Genomic DNA, 19,778 nt, shown 5'->3' with positions numbered 1-19,778 from the left:
ATATGTATGACAACAGGAAGGTCCAAAGTTCTAGGTGTGAGGAGTAGTTCAGCTGTCCATTCAGAGTGAAAACTGTTTCTCACTGAAGAACCTCTAGGATCCTGAGCAGACTGAACATAAGCTCTCCCTTTTAACTATTTATGCCAAATACTGTTGTAAAAAAAAGTGACTGTAAGCAAATTTCCATCTAAATAGTAATTCTGAGGAAGAGGCCAAACTGTTGAATACAAGTGACACCCCAATTGTTGAAGAAATCTATACAAATTTATGATTCAAAGATCAGGTGAGATGGTCATTTCAAGTGGCACACAGTAATCAAACTTTGGTAAGTCATTTCTGATGCTCAATTAAAATATATTGTAGCACTATTTTAATTATATTAAAAGTCAGTTCATCTTCACTGTATTATCACTTGCCTTCCACGAATTGGTTATGATTATCATTTCTGGGTCTACTGATTTTTTTTTTCATCATGGCACCAGAAGGTGTCATTCAATCAAATATGTTACAACTATAAATCCTACTGTTTAAAAACGTGTTCATAGACACATTCAAAGAGTTTGAATTTAAAGTTGTGTTTTCAGAATCCAGTTGTGTTGAATAGTGTTAAATAAATTCCTAAATTTCAATTCAGGTGGCATGATTTTAGTAGACTATTATCCTTTTCAAGATTAATATTTAGGTCTATTTCAGCTCTAATATTGTATAATTTTCTCACTTGAAGTGAGGATAAAAAAGGGTGAATTTCATTTTAGCAGTAATAAATTTTTTTAACTGAAGATTTACACTTACCAGTAAAATGTCAGTGAAGAAAGGAAACATGACTTTTTATACTTGAACCAGACTTATTATTTTTAAATCCCAAAAGAAAGAATTCTGTTAATTATGACTCTTAAAAAATACAGAAATGTTTTAAATGCTCAGCTTATTTTACTACTTTCAAAAATCAAAAACTATATAATCTTTGCTCTGAAAGTTATAGTATGGTTTTCTCCTATTCCCACTGTCTGGCTTAGAGCCTTCCGTGCCTTTGGGAGGCCAGTGCAGCTGAACTGAACTTGTTCAGTAAAGGGCTGATATTTTATCCCAGGGATCTTTTATCCCTTTCTTTACATCTTTCATCTGCCCCAGGCTGAAGAGTATTCCATTGTCCAAAAGTAGCAGGTCTGAGATTTTTATTTTCTGCTAATAGTTATTATAAGATGAAAACTCACAGTTATGAAATAGTTCAGGATATTTATCTGATCTCTATAGCAGCATGTGGTTCATGTCACATCACAACTTTAGCCCCTCACCTTCAGTGTCTCATAACATGACTCCTGTCATAAATTATTTTTCTAAGTATATGGAGATTCTGACTTAAACCATTCATTCATTAAGCCTGCAGTTTTCTTCTTTGGAATCTTCTAAGAAGGAAGTGATCAGTTATTTAAATATTTTGGTAGACTAAAAAGGGAAATACTTTGGATTAAAAACAATATGGGAGAAGTCTAGTAAAGGAGAATATTGATTACATTGACATTTTTCTTTTTCAGCTTCTTAAAGTGCTGCAAAAATCTAAAGTAATGAAATTACTGTTTTTTTAGATACTCCAATAGCAAATTCAGATTTTTAATGTGTAATTATTTACCACTATATAATACCAGAAACCAAATGAAATTTTGCTCTTTGACAGTAACTGCCTTTGATTGAGGAAAAAGGTAAACTACTGGGAGAAATGCAAGATGAACAAAAAAATGGGTACACACTTTAAATTCTATTTATCTTCTTCCATATGTCTAACAGTTAAACTAAACCAGATTCAACTGCTGTTTTTCTAGTCACCTTTCATTTTGGACTTAGTGCCTGTACAACTCTATCTTTCATTCTTTGATATCAGGCTCTTAAAGGAAAGATGGACTTTCTTAACACTAGAAAGAGTGCTTACACAAGCATCAAGTTGGTGACTGAATAGGCCTCTATGTCCAAAATGCCAGCTGTCCTTCCTGAGTACCACCAAGTAAGGACCATGCAATGAATTATTCAAAATTTAAAGTTACTTTCTAGTTCTTACCAGGTGGAAATATACAATAACTAATCAAAGCAGAATCTTACATTACTAAAATGACTTTTGAGATAAGAATAATTTGAAAATAAAATGACTGGCGTGGAGACACTAAACTTTTATTTCTATTCCTGGATATGTATGACTGATGTCAGATAAATGAGCCAAACATTTTATGCAGCTAAGTTTATTCTCACAACATATTACATTTAATTGTGTAAAAGTGGTCTACAGCAAAAGGGGCAGAAAGCAAAACCAAATGTTCTTTTGGTATAAACAAGCTGCTTTGGATGGCAGGGAGTGCTCTCACTGATAAAGTGTGAGCAGTATCTTTTCCCTGAAGCTGAAATAAACTTCATTTTACTGGCTGTATAACACATGTTAGCTGTGTATTGGGTTAGGTAAGCTTGGCAAACTAGAGAGCTAATGCTTTTACTAGTTAAGCTGTGCTAATATCAGTTAGGGAGATGTTTCTCACATTGTTTTGTTTATGAAATCTTGAGTTTGTGTTGCAATGCTTATGAAATGAGTGTGTATCATATAAGAGGAGGAAAGATTTAGGGCTCCTAGTAAATGACCTTGTGTAGAATTATACAAATGTTCGTCATAAAATCATAAAGTGGAATTTTTTAAAAAGTAGCAGTGCCAACAGTTTATCACCAAGAGCTTATTTTAATGGAAATGGGTCTAATGTTGCTTCATGCAGTAAGACAGACACAACAAAAACAATGGTCCTAATTAGCTATGGGTGATCATATATCCAGGTGTAAACAAAGGGCAGGAGGACATGTGTCTGTCTCTTAGATGAGCTCACATGTGTTGTGGTGAAGGATATAAAAACGAAGCACCAAGCAGTGCTTTAAGTTTGCAAAGTAAAGTTTTTAGCCATAGGCGTGTTGGCTATTCCCCTTGATGCGGCCAAGGAGCACATATGTGAGTTGGCAAGTATGCGTCTATCTAGCTGCTTTTAAAAAATAAAAGGAACTTTTAAGTATTTTGCCTTTTCTTATACATATTCCAATAAAAATGTGACTACAAATCATTACAAAACCACCTTTTAGGCAATGTATAGTTCACTGAGATTACTTAGACCTGGATACATTGAGAGATAATATCCAGTAAAGATAATACATTAACACAATAATGCAGTATATTTCAGTAAAAATAGAATAAATAAAATAAAAATATTTTAAGCTGTATTTAACAGGTTAATTAAAAAAATGATAAGACATACAAGGCATAGTGAACATTGCTGCCTGTTTACCAAATCACAGATACAAAGAATGCATAGATAACTGAAGTGTCACTACAATATCAGGTAAAACGCTAGCATCCTTTCACAGAAAATACACACATACTTTCATACATACTTTTTGGCCATGGCAGAAAGTGTCTGAACATACGGCTTAACATAATTAATTTTATAAAATTAATTGCATTTAGTATGCAAAGCTATTTTTAAAACAAAGTATCTGCAGTAAAGTTTTCAGTATGTAAAGGCTATCATTCATCTTAATGCATCCTATAATTGCATATATAAATCAGTTTGCTACTTAAAGCTAGCTCAGTATTCTTGATCCTGAAAACATATGTATGCCTTAAAAAAATGAATGGGTTCTGGTAGAGATGTCCAATATAAAAGTAGATCACTTTAAGAATTTTGAAGTTTATCACACTAAAATGTTTGTTTCACTGTGGAGGTCAAGATGAAAGATCATCAGGATTGAATTTTGAACAGCTTTTCGAAGGGTACAGTAAGGATTTTCTTAATGCAGTAATTTCTTAGGATGTCACTGGTAACTTTCGTAGAATAGTATATAGGCTGGTGAGAAGTATAATCCATTTCTAGAGTGGCATCTCTTTTGTCATAACACTAGGGTGCTAGCAAACAATTCCAGAATTCTGAGAGGGAACAGAGGCAGGAGGCCACCTACGCATTCCATCATGCTCTCTGGTGGCTAAGTATCATGAGTTGTTAGGAATATTTCTACCACATGTAACATCATCTCTGGACTGCATGTAGAATCCTGTCCTCTACAACACATTTGAGGCACACTGCAGGAAAACTGAGAGCAGGTAATGGTTTTAAATCACGGCATGAGTAATTTGGACATACCTCCCTACTTATACAGGGAATCCTAAGATTGCCTGACAATAACTGGATATGCCCAGAGTAATTTTGGAAAGACTCCTCCTGACTGGTGTGGAAGCAGCATAACTTAATAACTGGGAGTTGAGAAGCATGGGTCCTAGTTCTGGCTTTCTCACTAACAACTTTCGTGAGATCTTAGGCTAGGTGACTGAGACTCTTTAATTCATATTTTTTATTTCTCAAATGTGTTTAGAACCTTCTCTACCTTATAAGGCTCAAATGTGACGATAAGAATGTGGAAACCATTTTGACAAGTACATAGCAGTAGATAAACATAAAGCATTACTTTTACAACGATGTTGTAAAATGATAATTTTATCACTGAAAAGTAAACAAAACTAATGTTTAGATTGAGCTTCTTAGCAACTTCTTCTTTAAAACATTATCAACAAGTGTCTAAATCTGTTTATCTTTACAGCTAAGTCTCTCATCTATAGATAGAGAAGCAGGAAAGTGCTGTTTTTGGGAAGCCTGTTAAATAGTCCTTTGTTCCTATGTATACTTTGCTCTGATATGAAATTTTTAAATCTTGAAAATAAATGGAAAAAATATAAATTTAAAAATATATCTAGAGTCCAACAAATTTTAACATTAAATACATAAATTCAGAAAGGTTCAATTTCATGAAGTTTGTTGCCATGGACAATACATGATGGACAGACAGCTTTCTGGGCAAAAAGCATTAAGGTAAGATTGAGCTAGATGCAGCATCCTAGCAGAACATTTACCTAGGAGGTGGAAAACAACGTGGTGGTGGAGATCTAAAATATAAATGACATTTCCTCAACTCCAAGTTGCATATTGGCTAATTATCAAACTAAGGATGAAAGGCTTACGAGGAATATTTCATTTTAATGTTTATGTAGAGAATGGCCATAGTGAACTATAATTCTCTAGCTGCATTGTACAGTATAAGGCAGAAGTTTGAAATATGTCCCACCCAAAATGCATTATGATTTTGTTAATCTCTCTTTTTCTTAATAATCAGTTTGAAAACCACCTGAACAGAAAGGCTATTTTTGTTCTGTTTTAATTTCTGAAATTTAGTTTTTCAATTTTGAAGCTTCACTTTTTTCCCAACATCCCCCAAACAGCTGTAGACATGAAATGGTGTCCATGTGTCAAAGAGCTCGTCAAGGAAAGTTGCCAGTTGGTTTCTATACTGATGCCAACAGCCAAATTTGTCAACCAAAGGTTCGATTTTATGAAAAACTAAAACAAAAACTAGTCATCCTGTTTTTACAGCAATTCAGTGGTATCCGGTATGCAGTGTCTACTCCAATGTTGAAAACAGGGCAAAGTGCTGTAGGACTTAAAAGTTGCTTGTGACAGATCCAGTCAAGAAGACAGTGGAACTTACCAAGGTGTCATTCACTCCAAGGACTCAGCTGCTTCACTGGGAGGGGTGTGGCCACATTCTTCCCTGTGTGTGTGAAGTTACATAATGTTCACGATATTTACAATAAGAAAGGGAGCTTCCACTGCTCATGATGTAACTTACTGACAGCAAAAAAAATTAGTCATGCTTTTCATATCACACGACGGTGGCAAGACGAGAGAACATGCTTGTCTAACACTGTTTGGTTAAGTTATTAATCTCTGAAGACAAAGCATCAGCAACTGAATGGAAGGCCAGAGATCAGCTCCTCTTCTTTAGTGTAGCTATTCAATCTTCAGTAAATATTACAGGATCCTTTCACGTATGCAGCTACGGCGTTTCTGTGACAGGGCGTTTCTGTTTCAAAGTGTCAATGAGGGATAAGACCCCTCGTTTTACATTGGTTGTGACTCTCCTGGTCACAGAGTCTGCTGGCGGAGGAGGTGGTCGAACTTTCTGTGAAGGCGGCCTGGCTACCAGGCACTTCTGGTATCGTAACTGAAATAAAACAAAAAAGTTGTACGGTCGTTAATAATGTATCATCCCTTCTTGTTTAACGTGATTTTAATTCATCAATATATTTAACTCCCAGAGGTTAATGACCTAGCTCCTAAACATGAATCCAAGAGTTTATTCTTTTTTTCCTTAATGTGGAGTGTTTTAAATTCTCTTGAAGTTCTCTATTTTATTAGGCTGCAATGAATATACCTCATAGTCAAAGAGCTAATGAAAAGAAAAAGGATTGGGAGAGAGATTATTAACTTTTTCCTCAGACAGGTAATGAAGTAGGTGTTTATGGCTAACTGAGTGAGGGTCAGCACGGTAGAAAGGGCAGGGTTTGAATCTGGCTCTACCACTTATGAACCGTATGGCCCCAGGCAAGTTATTAAATCTCTCTGAGCCTCAGTTTCTTCATTTGTAAAATGGCTGAAGAATGGCGACCTTAAAAGACACTGTTATGATTAAGGAATACCTGCAGAATGCCTAAAATAGGCCTAGCAACACAGAAGGCATTCATAAATGTTTGTTCCCATGCTGCTTTAATTTAGAAAAAATTATTAAGATTTCAGGATATATTTTATATACAAGTCTAAATCTTAATAGATTTAATTTTTAAAAATCCATTAGCACTGGCACCAGGGACAGTTTCCATCCTTCAGAAACAAAGTCACAATCCACCTGCTTTTGTATCAATGCAAAGATAAGTAATTCTTCAAAATTAGATTAAAAGGTTAAAATGCATCAAATGCTTTTTTTCTAACCCAAGCACTTAAAAAAATCCAAGCACTTTAAACTGATTTTCAAAAACCTACTTAAACATTAATAGGTTCCTTAGAACAATTGTGAAACAGGCTGATGTTTCCCTCTGAAAAGCATGAACTATCCTACAGCAAGACTCTTGTCACAATGTGCTGTCATAGCCCACAGGGCAAAAAATTAGCCCCTTTCAACCCAATCATATGAAAAACGATTTATCACGTCTCCTGTGTGTAAAGTATGTTTCTAGGTCTGCATCACAAAACTACGCACTTCCAAACACAGTTTTATAATGGGCAGGTACTGCAACACGGTATACTGGACTGGGAGTTTCTAATGTTAGTTACGTTATATCCAGTGCAAATCAGAATTGTGCCTGATGAATTTCATCAAGCGGACCCCTCTCCATCTCCCTCTAAATTTCAGCAAAATAGCGTCAGCTGGGCCTATACCACTCAGCTGCAAAATATGCCTAAAAATTCAGTAGATTCAGAACGTGTTAATGCCAGAGATATTTCAGATTGTATAAAATGATGCATAAAATATTTCAGATGGAGCATCATGCAGATTTGAATCAAGAGGAAAGCCACCCAGTTAGAAATGCTGGATACAGAGTGTAAAGAACGGTTTGATTTTACCTGTATGTCTTATGCTGGATTGGCTGAGTCACTTCAGCCGGTGGCCCTAATACAATTAAAATAGTAAACAAATGAGTAGAAATTGTTTCTAGAGGAGAGAAAATGAGTCTGGGAATCAGAACAAACTGTAACCAGTGATAAAGCTAATTATTTAATTGCCATCAGCATTTAAAATGTATAATTAAGGCTGAAAGCCATTCATTTTATGACCAAAACCATCTGTTAATGATCCTTTAACAATTTCACAAAATACCTAAACAGTCACCATCCATTTTTGCTTGGCTGGACTCTCCCATTTTCTGTTTTCTTCACACAGTCCCTTCATCCCATCTCAAATCCCTATGCCTGGTCAGGAGGTTCATCTCGACTGCTTCACTGCTCTGCTCCCCTCCACCCAGCCCCGGTCCCTTATATGCAGGTGGACTTGAGTTAGAATCCTGGCCCCGCAGCACCTGAGGGGAAACTGTACTCTAACACAGGACTGTGGCAAGAACGAAGCCAGATAATAAGTGCACAACACAGGTCTTCCCTTCCCCTCCCCCTCCTCCCCTCTCCATTTCAAAGGTGTCTTTTAAAATAAAAGCCAGTTGGCTCTCTTCTCGTCCCCCACCTTTGCCTCTGCCATCCGTCCACCTCGTCCTTTCCCCTCTTTGTTAACTAGCAGTGTACTGTCTGTAAAGAAACAGAGGACGCCCTCCACCGCCCTCACCTCCACCTGTTCGTGGACTCCAGGCAAATTCTGGCCGGTCTCAAAGTTACTCTAACCCAAGCAGCACTCTAACCCAACCCCAGGCCCTTCATCTACCACCAAGACCTTGGCCCAACTACAGATATGACCCCTATTTCAATCTGGCTTTACTGGCTCATCTCCCTCAGCCTCAAAACTGTGAGGATCTCCCCAGCCCCCCAACAAATGAGCAAGTTATCTCAACGGCGTGCTTCCAGCTACTCCTTCACTGCAGACCCGGTGAGCGACCTGCTTTCAGGGCCACCTTCTTCCTCCTGGTCACTCCTCCATCCAGTGCAGTCTTACACTTTCACTTAGAGCACTTTCTACACCATAACAGAATTTTCTGGTTTACCCGTCTCCCCCATAGGCCTAAACTCCGTCATGCAAGGATCGTGTCTTATTACTACTTGAACTTCCCAGAGTCCAGCCTACAAATGGTGGACTGAGTTAAATGAAGTACAGGTGCTTCAAATTCAGCATTCCTCATTGCCAGCCAGGTGTTTCTCCATCACCTGCTCCTGTCTTTTCTCTACTGCCACTCCCGGTTTGGATGCAACTCTCCCATGGACTAGTAAACTGGCCTCCTGGTCATCTCCCCACCTCTGCCCCATCCTTTCAACCCTGCTCCACTTTGTTTTCTTCTCTCTTTTTTGGAGTATGCTTTAAAACCGAACATGGCCTACTCACTCCCCTGCTTAACAATCTGCTGAAGGTCACACCTTGGCATGAGATCACAGGCCCTTCGCGGACATGGACCTCGCCTCCTTCCACTTGGCTCCAGCAACCCTACCTCCTGTTGCTGGAATACACCATGCAGCCCAGGCTTGGATGTCTACATTCAAACGGTTCCCTCCTTCTTACTAGAACTTTCCCAGTGTTGGGAATGACAGGAGCTCAAAGGGTATTTGCAGAATGAATGACGAGGTGTTTCTGTTTGTTTGAAGTCATATATGTGGTACAAAGAGCACTGGCTTTATTACGCGGAGGCTCGGGGGTGAGCGCAGGCTCTGTCACTTAACCAGCTCTGCCCTGGGGCCTGTCCTTTCCTCTGAGCCTCTATTTTGTTATAAATAAAAGAGAACTACTTAACAGGGCTGTGGTAAGAATAGAGTTCATAGATATAAACAAAGTATGTAAGAACAATGCACTTAGACCAACTATCTAAAATAAAAAACCATTCAATACACTGAATTTTTAAAGAATTATTGAGTTGGTTCCAAACAGCACCAACTCACGCATGACCAGCATCTCCTGATCACATGCTGCTGAAATTACTTAGGGATCAAGAATTAAGAGTCCTCAAAACCGTGGTTTTGAAGATCATCGCTTTCAGTGTTCCTGCAGTCCCTACGGAAGAACTTGGCTCCATCCAGTCCTGCTTCTTTCAGGTGTCCTGGCCTCTTAAGACGGCAAAGTGCTTGTCACGAGTGATTCTGTCCGCAGGAGTGAGGGTGTCACACAGCAAGGCATTACTTTAGAGATCAGACTTGGCTACTTTTAAGTCAGTAACTCTGCTCTAATTTACGGCATATTAAACAAAAGCAGGGGCCCGAGGGTCGAACCCCTGCAGCGGGCTCACTCACCATGCAGGCGGCCTGCACTGCCTCGGACACGTTACCGGCATTAGGCTCGCACCAGAAAACGTGGCACTCAAAGTGCTGGTTCCCAGTGTCCATGATGAAGGCAAACGTATGCACATCCTTCCCGACGCCCATGAAGGACAGGAATCGCACCCGACACTCCACCAGGATCTCCTCTTCATTCTGCAAGAGACGCTCGCTGTTCAGCAGCTCTGGCCAAAGTCACAGACACGTGCGGACCTTAAGTCATAGAATCCGCTTAGAGTGGCTGCATAGAGGAAATGGTGTCTAAAAATATACAGCCAGACTGAATTTAGACAGGACTGTATTTTTCTAGAAAGGCAAGTTTCTAAATGTGTCTGGAGAGGCTTCACTGCTGTGGGTGCCTCGTTCCGGCATTTAATCTGCTCTGAACCACACTGCAACTGGGTATGTGTGTTCCGGACTCTGTCTGCTCGACTCCAAGCCCGTGGCTTCACTGTGGGCAGGAACAATGTCATGTATACTTTTTCCGTATTGCCCATACAGTGGCTCAGAACCCATTTGCCCAGGCAAACCCACCGGAAACCCCAGAGCACCAAGAGGAAAGGAGCCATGGGCTCTCTTTCCATCCAGGTCTTCTTCCCCAACTAAACAGCACACTGAATCATATTTCTATCTAAAACTGTGTAAAACAAAAAGTTGCCAAATACTTTTTTTTTTTCCTTTTTCACAAACTGGTATCCACATGGTGCCGAGTTAAGAAGTGTTTGGAATTCATTCTTATGAACACCACATCCTTTGCAGCAGCCATATGCAATTTCTGAAAATTAGTAAATACATCCAGAATAATGCTGACTTATGGCTCACTAACATCTTGACATATTAAATATTCACTCAGGTGCTGTGGGACTGATTAACAGGCAAACTAAGCTGGTCTTAGAGGCTGGGAAGTTTTGTTGGGAGAAATGACATTTACATTGAGATCTATGTAGGGGCTGGGAAGGCAAAGGGGTAGAGCACAGAAGGAGCAGCACTTGCAAAGGTGCTGAGGTAGGAAAAGGCACCACATGTTTGCAGACTTGAAGAAAATCCAACGGCGCAGGCTGGAGTGGCAGGCAGGGTCAGTGAGCATCTTACTCCTCTTTAGAAACTGAATTGGGCTTGAAGGTGAGCTGCTAGTGGACAGAAGCAAGAGCAGACCAAGGGCTTACGGTCTCTCCATGACAGACGCCTCACAGAGGCAGAAGGGAAAACATCCTGCTACCTCTCGCTGTGTGCCTGGGGGCAGTTACTTAACCTCTCTGTGCCTCAGTTTCCTCAACCACAAAGCTGAGATAATTTGTGTTGAGGCTAATGCTGGCCTCTCTCCAGAGGACCAGTGGTCCCTGCTACCACCGGACCTTCCACCACAGAAGCATCTCCTGCGCCCCAAGCCCAGGTAACAGCCCAGTCAATACCGGAGCCTGGAGAGTGGCCAGAAAACCAAGCCCCATTAGTGAGTTACTGCCAGTATCACACAGTCACCTCTAGCAAATGATTCCAATCTCCCAGGCTTCGTAGGAGCTCCAGAATAGAAGCCTCTGAGGTGTGCAGAGATCCAGGCACAAAGGGCAAAATGTCTCTCTCTCTTTTTTTAATGTAGGCTATTTTAATCACAAGCAAGCACAACTGCCCAGAGGCCAAGCCTTGGCACGTGCCTAAGTTTCATGGAAGCTTACTGTATCCGAAGACAGGCCAACTCCTCTGCCACCCTCCTCACCTTCTCACTGATGACAGTCACAGTAGCATCGGCCACATTCATGTTCACCGAAGGCCAGTCCTCCTTGCTGGACGAGGTCATAAGACTCTCTATGGCATTGTTCAGGGTATCCATTCCTGTGGATGGAAGGGAGAACTGAAAAAGGTCCTAAAGCTATTTCTGAATCTCAGATGTGGGCCCAAATCACCCTGTAACACCTATGCCCAGACTGGTCTTTTTGTTTTGTTTTGTTTTTGGTAGCCCCAGACAAGACATTTCCTTTGAGCATTTCATTGCTCAAAAGAAAAGAAATGCCAGCTTTTTCAACAGAAAGAAGGGTCATGAGAACCTCCAGAGAAGCAGTGTGTGATGTCCCGTCTAACCAGGACATCTCTCTCCCTCCCCCCTCTCTCTACAAAGATTCCCCAGCTCCGAGTGTATAAACAGTATTCAAATGCTACCTTTTCCTAAGCAAGGAACCTTGAAAAAGGGGACCCAACAGAAGCCAGCATCTGCCAGATTACCCTGATCACCTTTCATTGTACTTTGTCACTTAAATAAGGCCAAGTTTGGGCGGCCCCTGGACACGAATAGCATGTGCTATTCGATGGGGCTCTGGCTGGGTGTTCCCACAGCTGCTTTTGGTGGTGGGTGGGTGGGAGAACATTACTGAGATATAATTCACATACCATACAATTTACTCACAGTGCAAAACTCAACGGTTTTTTAGTATATTCAGAGGTGTGGGATCATCACCACCATCAGGTTTAGGACATTTTCACCCCAAAAAGAAACCCCGTACCTTTCAGAAGTCACCCTCCATTTCCTCCCAGCCCTATCTCTAGAGATCTGCCTACTCCACTCATATAAATGGAATCGTACACGATACGGTCCTTTGTGAGACTGGCTTCTTTCATTCAGCATCATGTTTTCAAGGTTCAGCCATGTTGCAGCATGTCTAAGACTTCATTCCTTTTTATTGCCAAATGCAGTACCACTGTATGGAAGTGTATTTTATTTATCCATTCGTCAGCTGATGGACATTTGGGTTGTTTCTGCTTTTTGACTATTATGAATGATGCTGCCGTGAACATTCGTGTACGAGGTTTTGTGTGGACACGTGTTTTCGTTTCACTTGGATACAAAGCCCAGGAGCAGAACTGCTGGATCAAATGGTAACTCTCTATTTAACTTTTGAGGAACTGCCAGGCTGTTTTCCAGGGCCGCTGCACCATTTTACATTTGCCCCAGCAGTACGTGAGGGTTCTGATTTCTCCACAGCCGTTTTTTATCCCAGGAAAAGGCTACCTCTCTCAGCCTCCTTCCAGCCTGGTATGGCTAAGCAACTAAAGTCTACCCCTGAGATGTGAGCTGACTGCTGACTGACTGCTGTGTGCACTTTTGGGTCACACCTTAACAGGAAAGCAGGAGGGTTCCTTCAGCCCCCTTTCCCTGCCCAGCACGTGACAAGGACTGAAGCAGGCGCCCTGGCCCCAGAGATGGAAGCCTCAGTTCAGGACCGAGGCTTCCATCTCTGGGGGCGGGGCCCTTCCACAGCCCTGGCTCACGCAGCTCTGGACTGTGAGTGAATGAGAAATCAGGTCCGCTTTGTTCAAGTCCCTGTATTCTGGGACCATGCATCCGAGGAGCTTAGCCTGTCCTGTACTGATCTTTTGATCAGGACTGTCTGTGCGCTCTGGCTGGTGACAGTGTGAGGGTCCGATTCAAGACAAGGCAAGGAGTGCAACAGCAGACCCCACCCCCATGGGAGGGTGAACATCTCTCATGAGCTCCCAAACGCTTGCAAAGTGGAAAGACAATACACGTTTCACATACCGACTGGTTTGTCCACAGGTAGCATGCCCAAGTACTGCACGTGGAACTTCTGGACCAGCTCAGTCTTTGGTGTTGGAAAATCTACTACAGGGAATAAAGCAACACATTTTTCTCAATGGTTCTAACAGACACATAACGTCCTGTGTTTCTAGAGGTCAATGTGCCAATCATGCTATAAGAACAGCCATTTCTTCCACCAGACGCTGGGGCTGTCAATCAAAATCCCATTCACCTTTCATTTCTAGGTAGGAAAGCATTTGAAAGCAGGAACTGGAATCTATGTGTTAAGCTGTGACTCTCTCTTTCTGGGATGTGTGCTAAGTAGCAGCTTTGGGTGCTCTATTTATTAGGGGAGGTTGATGCCCTGAGGAAATTTAATCACAGAGGGTGAAATCAGAGACAGGAAAAATGACTAAACTGAGCTCCCCAAAATAGCAAACCACATATTTTTTAACTAGCTGACCCTTACCCCAGGCTGTACATGAATTACAAAAGCACTAAAGATACTTTTCTTTAATCTTGTCCAACAACAATAAAACTCATCCTGGCCCTTGATGCCTAACCCTGTTGACACAAAATCAGCTCTAAGCCGCGCCCGAGGTCCCGAGTGCAGGCTCGGCCCGGGTCTGCTGAGTCGAGCTCGATTCTGAGGGAGACTAGATACACCAGGGAGCCGTCCGAGACCCTGCGCTTGGTGACCTGGGCAGAGAACGCCAGGGAAAGGAGCAGGGGCGCCAACCTACCTTGCAGGGGCACGTCGAGGTTCACGTGGGCCCTTTCCTGCAGGGAGCTGCAGGCCAGGGCTTTGGCGTTCTTCCGTTCGGCCATGATCTGAAGGAGAGAAAACACAGCTTTGGCTCACGGTTACAGACCCCGTGTCCTCAGCTGTTCCAGCCAGCGGAGTGTCTGCGCTGACTTCACTTCCAAGTTAAACTGGCTTCAGTCTGCTGCCTGACTCCTCACCCCCGTCTCGGAGCTGCACATTTTGAGAACTGTGCCCATTTTCTCTGGGGAGAATAGTGAATGACTGTTCCTCAGAGTAACTAACAGTCTCCTGATTGTTCGGAATTCATTCTTCCATTTACCAGGCTCCCACCTCTACCGCAACAAACCGCACGATCCCCCCCGGTCATGCGTACACCTCCCGGCCCACAGCGGTCGGTGGAACACAGGGCAACGGATTCCCGCCGCTGCTTCCGCATGGCCACCTCCAGGGACTCTTTTCAGGGCTCTGGGGACAGAGTACCTGGGTTCAAATCCCACGCCTGCCACTTACTAGCGGTAAGTGGCCTTGAGCCAGTCACCTGCCCTCTTGTCTCGTTTCCTCCACTGCACATGTGGATGATAATATTTATGTCCCTAATAATAAAATAATTTCAGTCCTGACAGTAAATACAAGCACTCAGAAATATTAGCTGCTATTGCTGTTGGTGTTATGGTCACACTGTTTAAATCTGTCAGCCGTCTTTCTAAGTGCCTCTCCTCTGCTGGGGGCACTAACATCTCCTTCACTTGACAGTCATCACTTCGCACCCCTGTTCACAGTGCTGTGGGTTTAGGGACTCAAAGAAGCCACCTTCAATGACCGCAAGGGCAACTCACACCTTCATCCCCTGCCCGAGCTTTCCATCCCAAGTGGAACAAGTCATTTTCCCCGGAGCTCCACTCTGCCCGTCTCCAGATCTGCGCCTGGGTCAGTGGGCAGGAGGGCTGCTGACAGTAAAATCCAAGATTCACTGAGCACTGACTCTGTGCCAGGCTGTGTTCTGAGGGCTTTACGCTAGAATATAAGCTCCACAAGGGCAAGGATTTTTTTTCTGTTTTGGTCTCTGCTGTCTCCTCAGGACAGTGCCTGGCACATAAGCAGCATTCGGTTACACTTGCTGCGTGAATGAATGAGGAAACGAAACCCGGGCAGCGCAGCATGCTTCAGGGCTGCACAAGGAGCAGCTGCCCCAGTGCCATCCGTGCAGGAGCGTGCACACGGGCTGGGGTGAACGCGGGGTCTCTGGACCAGCACCCACCCTGCAGGTCCCGGTCATTTGGTCAGAGCAGCAGACTGCTGGGCTATCCTGGGGCTGGGGACAGCTCCCGGTCCCTACCCTTCCCTTGGGAACTGTGGCTTTACACCTGCTCCGCTCCGGCTGCGGAGGCCAGGCTGGGCTGTGGAGGTGGCCGTGAGCTGGGCCTGGCGAGCTCGGGAGGACCTGTGGGCGTGAGGCTGGGTAACGATGCCAGCCTGGAACCGGAAAGGTGACATTAACACAGGGGGCGGCAAAGTCCTGTGTTTAGATTCAAGCAGTAAGTCTGGGGAGTGGAGAGGCCTGGCGGAAGGAAGTTGGCGCCAGCGTCCTGGAGACCTGGCTCCTACTACTGGAACACAGGCCAGCAGGTAATGGGATTGCTGAGAACATTAACTCTGTATCCCTGGAGGTCAAAGGACACTGTGGCCACGGTCCGTTCTCTGTCGACTCCCTTGTGGAACACTGGTTCCTTCGGGGGAACCAAGCAGAGCGTGCCCAGAAGAGAATGGTTAGGAGCCTGGTCACCGCGAGACCCGAAAGTGGCTGAAGCGACGGGGTGGGGCATTCTGGACAAAGGAGGAAGCCAGGAGCAGGAAGGCTGGACGACAGACACGTGTGTCCAGCCCTCTACACGTGCCAGGCACAGCGCACAGCTCCAACCGTCTCCAAATTGCAAAAGCTGCCCAGCAAAGAGACAAACAAGGAACCTCTCTCCTCTGCTACAGGCCACACATCTCAAGTAAACACACGGAGGTCCACGCAAGGAAGGGCTCTGCAGCAGCCGGAGCCGCCGCATCACACAGCCGTGTCCTGACAAGTACAAGGGCCGGGCGGAGGGTGGGACTAGCGTGTCGGCATGGGCTCTGCGGGAGGGGGCGGGGGGGAGAGGCGGCGACTCTGAGGCTGTGACTCCGGAGGAGTAAGCGGGACACGTACCAGTGTGAGACTGTGACCAGGGCCCTGCCTCGCTGCTGGGTGTCTTGTGACGTCAGCACGTGTTCACGGCAACCCCCGGCCGCCTGCACTTCCACAGACATGCCTGCTGGTTTCGTACCCCCCTCCCTTCTTCCCGGGTCCAAGCTCAGATCAGGTGGCCCCCGCCCTGAGAAACCTGCCCTGACTCCCTGCCCCCGCTTTCCAGCTGGACTTGGGATACACAGCTCCTCCGCCACGCCGCTGTCCACCTATTAGACCCCCCGGACTGTGGGAGGCACCAAGGCCGTACTCCTTTTGTAGGTGGAGCACCATTTAGCACGACGCCTGACACGCAGAAAGAGCATTTTAACCACACTGGCTGGGCTGGCGGTCGGCCTGCTGCTCCTGGAGCTCGACCTGCAGGTCAAGTGCCGACTCCCCCGTCCTTTCACACGCCCTTCCCTGCTCAGTGGCGGGCGGGAAAAAGGAGCAGGGTGGACCCCTGTGCCCTGACCCACCTTACCTTGGAACAGATTTCGTGGAGACTTGTGGCAATGGCTTTTGCTGGTGTGTCACATCGAAATACATGACATTTCAAAATTCTTGTGTCTTTGTCTCTTGCTACATAAGCAAAATCTCTGTGCAAACAAAGTTCATCGGAACATTAGAATGAGGAACCTTCACAACACACATTCTAGTGATGAATGTTAACTGAGGGAGCAGCCAGCACGTCAGAGGTTAACAGAGTACGCAGTGGTTAAAAAAATAAACAAATGTCAACAGCCACCTCAAACAGAGGAACACTTGTATGGATCCTAGGAATTCATTTCTGAGTCAAATAACTACAGTGTTCCCCGGACCCTGCCTGTTGAGCTCCTGGAACTTTAAGGAACCACGCTTAATGAAAATGGAACTTTACAGGAACCTTCTACCTAGAGTAACAGCAAATATCATGGTTATAAACATTATGATCACAAAACAGAAGACAGGCTTGAGAGGAGCATGAATTTGCACGGGCGAGGCTACAGTTGTGCGTAACAGAAGCAAAGCAACAGGCTCTGATGTGTAAATGTGTGCCCAGAGACCGGATCCGACCCGCAGCTGCGGAGTAAGCTGGCGGACAGTCACGGGGACACAGAGAGACGCCACAGACTGAAGTCCGGTCACAGGCACTTGACTCTGCTAAACACGCCTCTCACTCCAGGGCTTGGGGCGACGGCGGCAGCATCACCCCGTACACTGTCAGCTCAGACGCCGAGGTGAGCGTGCCGTGAGTGCTGGATTTCAGCCTCTGCTTTACTGAGGAGAAGGATACTGTGCCCGTGACACGACCTGGCTTCAAAAGAATAACACCACACAACTAAATTTCTCACTGTTATTATTGAGGACAGTGGTTTAAAAGATCAGAGTATTTACGAAAAATAAATGCTCAGATTTACCCATCTGGTAAGGGATCACAGGGATTTCTTTGCATGTGTTGCTAAGCCAGGATCCCTGTCTGTAGATATAACCAAGGATGGATTTATTAATTACTTCTCTTAAGGTAAGAGCTGGTGGTGTTCTCACAGACTGGGATAAATTCTTCCCCAACACAGACTTGGCTTCTTTGGGAAGGAACAGAAAGAAAGAAGTCTATCCAATGGAGGCAACTGGTCACTGTGAAGGCCCGGCCAGAAAGCCTGCCCTGTGGCCTCGCTGCGCCCCAGGCCGTCCCGCAGCGGCTCCAGGCCAGGGGCAGCCTTACCCACGGGCACTCGAACCTCCGCCTGTGCACACCTGCCCTCGGGTCTGGGCACACCTGCCCTCGGGTCTGCTCTGCTCCACCTTCCCCTGCGCCCTCACGTTCCACGTCAGTTGGTGTCCCCCGTGCTAGCACCGGGGGGGACTTCCTGATGCTCCCACCCCCAGCCCCGGCCCTCCACACCCAACCCCCGTGTGCAGCCGATTTCACCTCCTGACAGTGTCTTGACTCCAACCCCTTCCTCGCCAGCCCTGCCACCACTCAGGCACCCTAGGTGGGTCTCGCCTCCCTGCCTTTGCTCACACCGCCTCCATGCCCCGGCCTCGGGTGAAGACGCAGCTGAAGCTGGGTGAGTACCCTGCCGGGTGCTGCCGTGTCCTCCGCACGCACAGCACTCACCACTGGGTACCATGGGCGTCTGCTCATGAGTTTTGTCTTCCCCACGACCCCTCGAAGCTCTGTGAAGACGATTTGAGCCTTATCCATTCCCAACACCCAGTCTGGGCCCGGCCATAATTGGTACGGAGTGTCCCCCCTCTCTCAAGCATAGGGATCTGCAGCACGTCCCCCCCTCCCCGTTTCCCGGCGGCAAAGCTGGCTAGTGGTCAGAGGTGTGAATGGGTGCCGTGACAGTGGGCTGAGGGCGGGGGTCTGGGTGAGGAGCTGGGCCCAGACTTTGGGGGCGAGCAGAGCCCTATTCCACACTGTGCTCCTGAGGCCTTTCCATCCTAGTCTCAACCCCCATCGAGACAGCATATTGCTTCAAAAGGAAACGACGAGAAGGCATCACTTTTGGAGACATGCTCAAGGGCAGTCTTGTTTCTGGCCCCCCTCCTTCTGGCTACTTCTCTTTCCTGGATGGTTCCTAAAGTAATATATGCACTGTCTCGCCACGCACAACTCTTCCTCTTCAAAATTCCATGTTTAGTCGCCATTTTCTGAGGCCAAATCTCTTTGAAGTTCTGTGGTCACCCACAGAAAGTCCAAAGACCTTTGTCTGCATTTCTGGAGTCCCAAAATTTGTCCCACCAACTCTTCCAGCATCCTTACTCGAATTAAGGAGCTCTCCCCTCTGCTCCAGAAAGCTGGAGCTCCATGTCCGCTCACGGTACCTCCCCTTGCCTGGCGTGGTGACCACTGGCCTCCCTGTACCGTCTGGAGCTCACTACTCTACCTACTCTGTAGGGCCCAGCTCAAAAGCCTGCCTGGCCCTGCGGCCCCCAGCACCTTGCTTGTTTGTGTCTGAATGCTGACAGGATCTGTATTCTGCACCACAAAGGATTACAGCTCATTACGCCCTACCTTTAGTAGTTACTGTAGAGATCTTACCTCCATCTGTCCTCTCTGAGAGAGAGAGTAAGAGACAGTTAGAGGGCAAGGGATCAGGATCCAGGCAACCCAATTGCTAGTCCCATTCCTGATTCCACTGAGCTGTACAACACTGGGCACGAAGTCAAACCTCATCTCTAAGTGATGGAACATGATTCCCAAGGTCCCTTTCTGGCTCTGATATCCTATGATGTAAGCTTCCAAGATCCATCCTGCTCTCCATGACAGCTGGTCGGCCTTACAAGTGTAGCAAGTGCAAGGTCACCATCACGGAGGACCGAACAGGCCCTGATCAATAATCAGCTCCCATCAAACTTCGGCTCTGCGCCCTCCGCTCTTTCAGACGCAACCCCTTAGAAGGTATTTTTAAAAATTATTATTATTGGGCTTCCCTGGTGGTGCAGTGGTTGAGAGTCCGCCTGCCGATGCAGGGG

General features: G+C 45.3%; 1 protein-coding gene across 19 annotated transcripts in view; it reads right to left on the bottom strand.

Moving 5' to 3' along the window:
• Positions 1-2,126: 2,126 nt before the first annotated feature.
• The window catches only part of APBB2 (amyloid beta precursor protein binding family B member 2), a 386,035-nt gene continuing 368,383 nt past the window's right edge, over positions 2,127-19,778 (bottom strand). For 14 of the 19 annotated variants that reach the window (XM_055086069.1, XM_028492026.2, XM_024118483.3 and 11 more), the window contains 6 exons: positions 16,798-16,912; positions 14,079-14,166; positions 13,336-13,419; positions 11,521-11,636; positions 9,783-9,962; positions 2,127-6,072 (listed from right to left, as the gene is read on the bottom strand). In XM_055086069.1, coding sequence (XP_054942044.1) covers positions 5,905-6,072; positions 9,783-9,962; positions 11,521-11,636; positions 13,336-13,419; positions 14,079-14,166; positions 16,798-16,912 — 751 coding nt within the window. In that variant the 3' untranslated portion in view covers positions 2,127-5,904. The remainder of the gene's footprint in view (positions 6,073-9,782; positions 9,963-11,520; positions 11,637-13,335; positions 13,420-14,078; positions 14,167-16,797; positions 16,913-19,778) is intronic. The other 5 variants (XM_055086072.1, XM_055086075.1, XM_055086073.1 and 2 more) reach the window with 3 other exon arrangements.

Source organism: Physeter macrocephalus, chromosome 7 (genome assembly GCF_002837175.3).
Source record: "Physeter macrocephalus isolate SW-GA chromosome 7, ASM283717v5, whole genome shotgun sequence".
NCBI lineage: Eukaryota > Metazoa > Chordata > Mammalia > Artiodactyla > Physeteridae > Physeter > Physeter macrocephalus.
The sequence above is the reverse complement of the archived record's forward strand: the minus strand, read 5'-3'. Positions and strand labels throughout refer to the sequence as shown.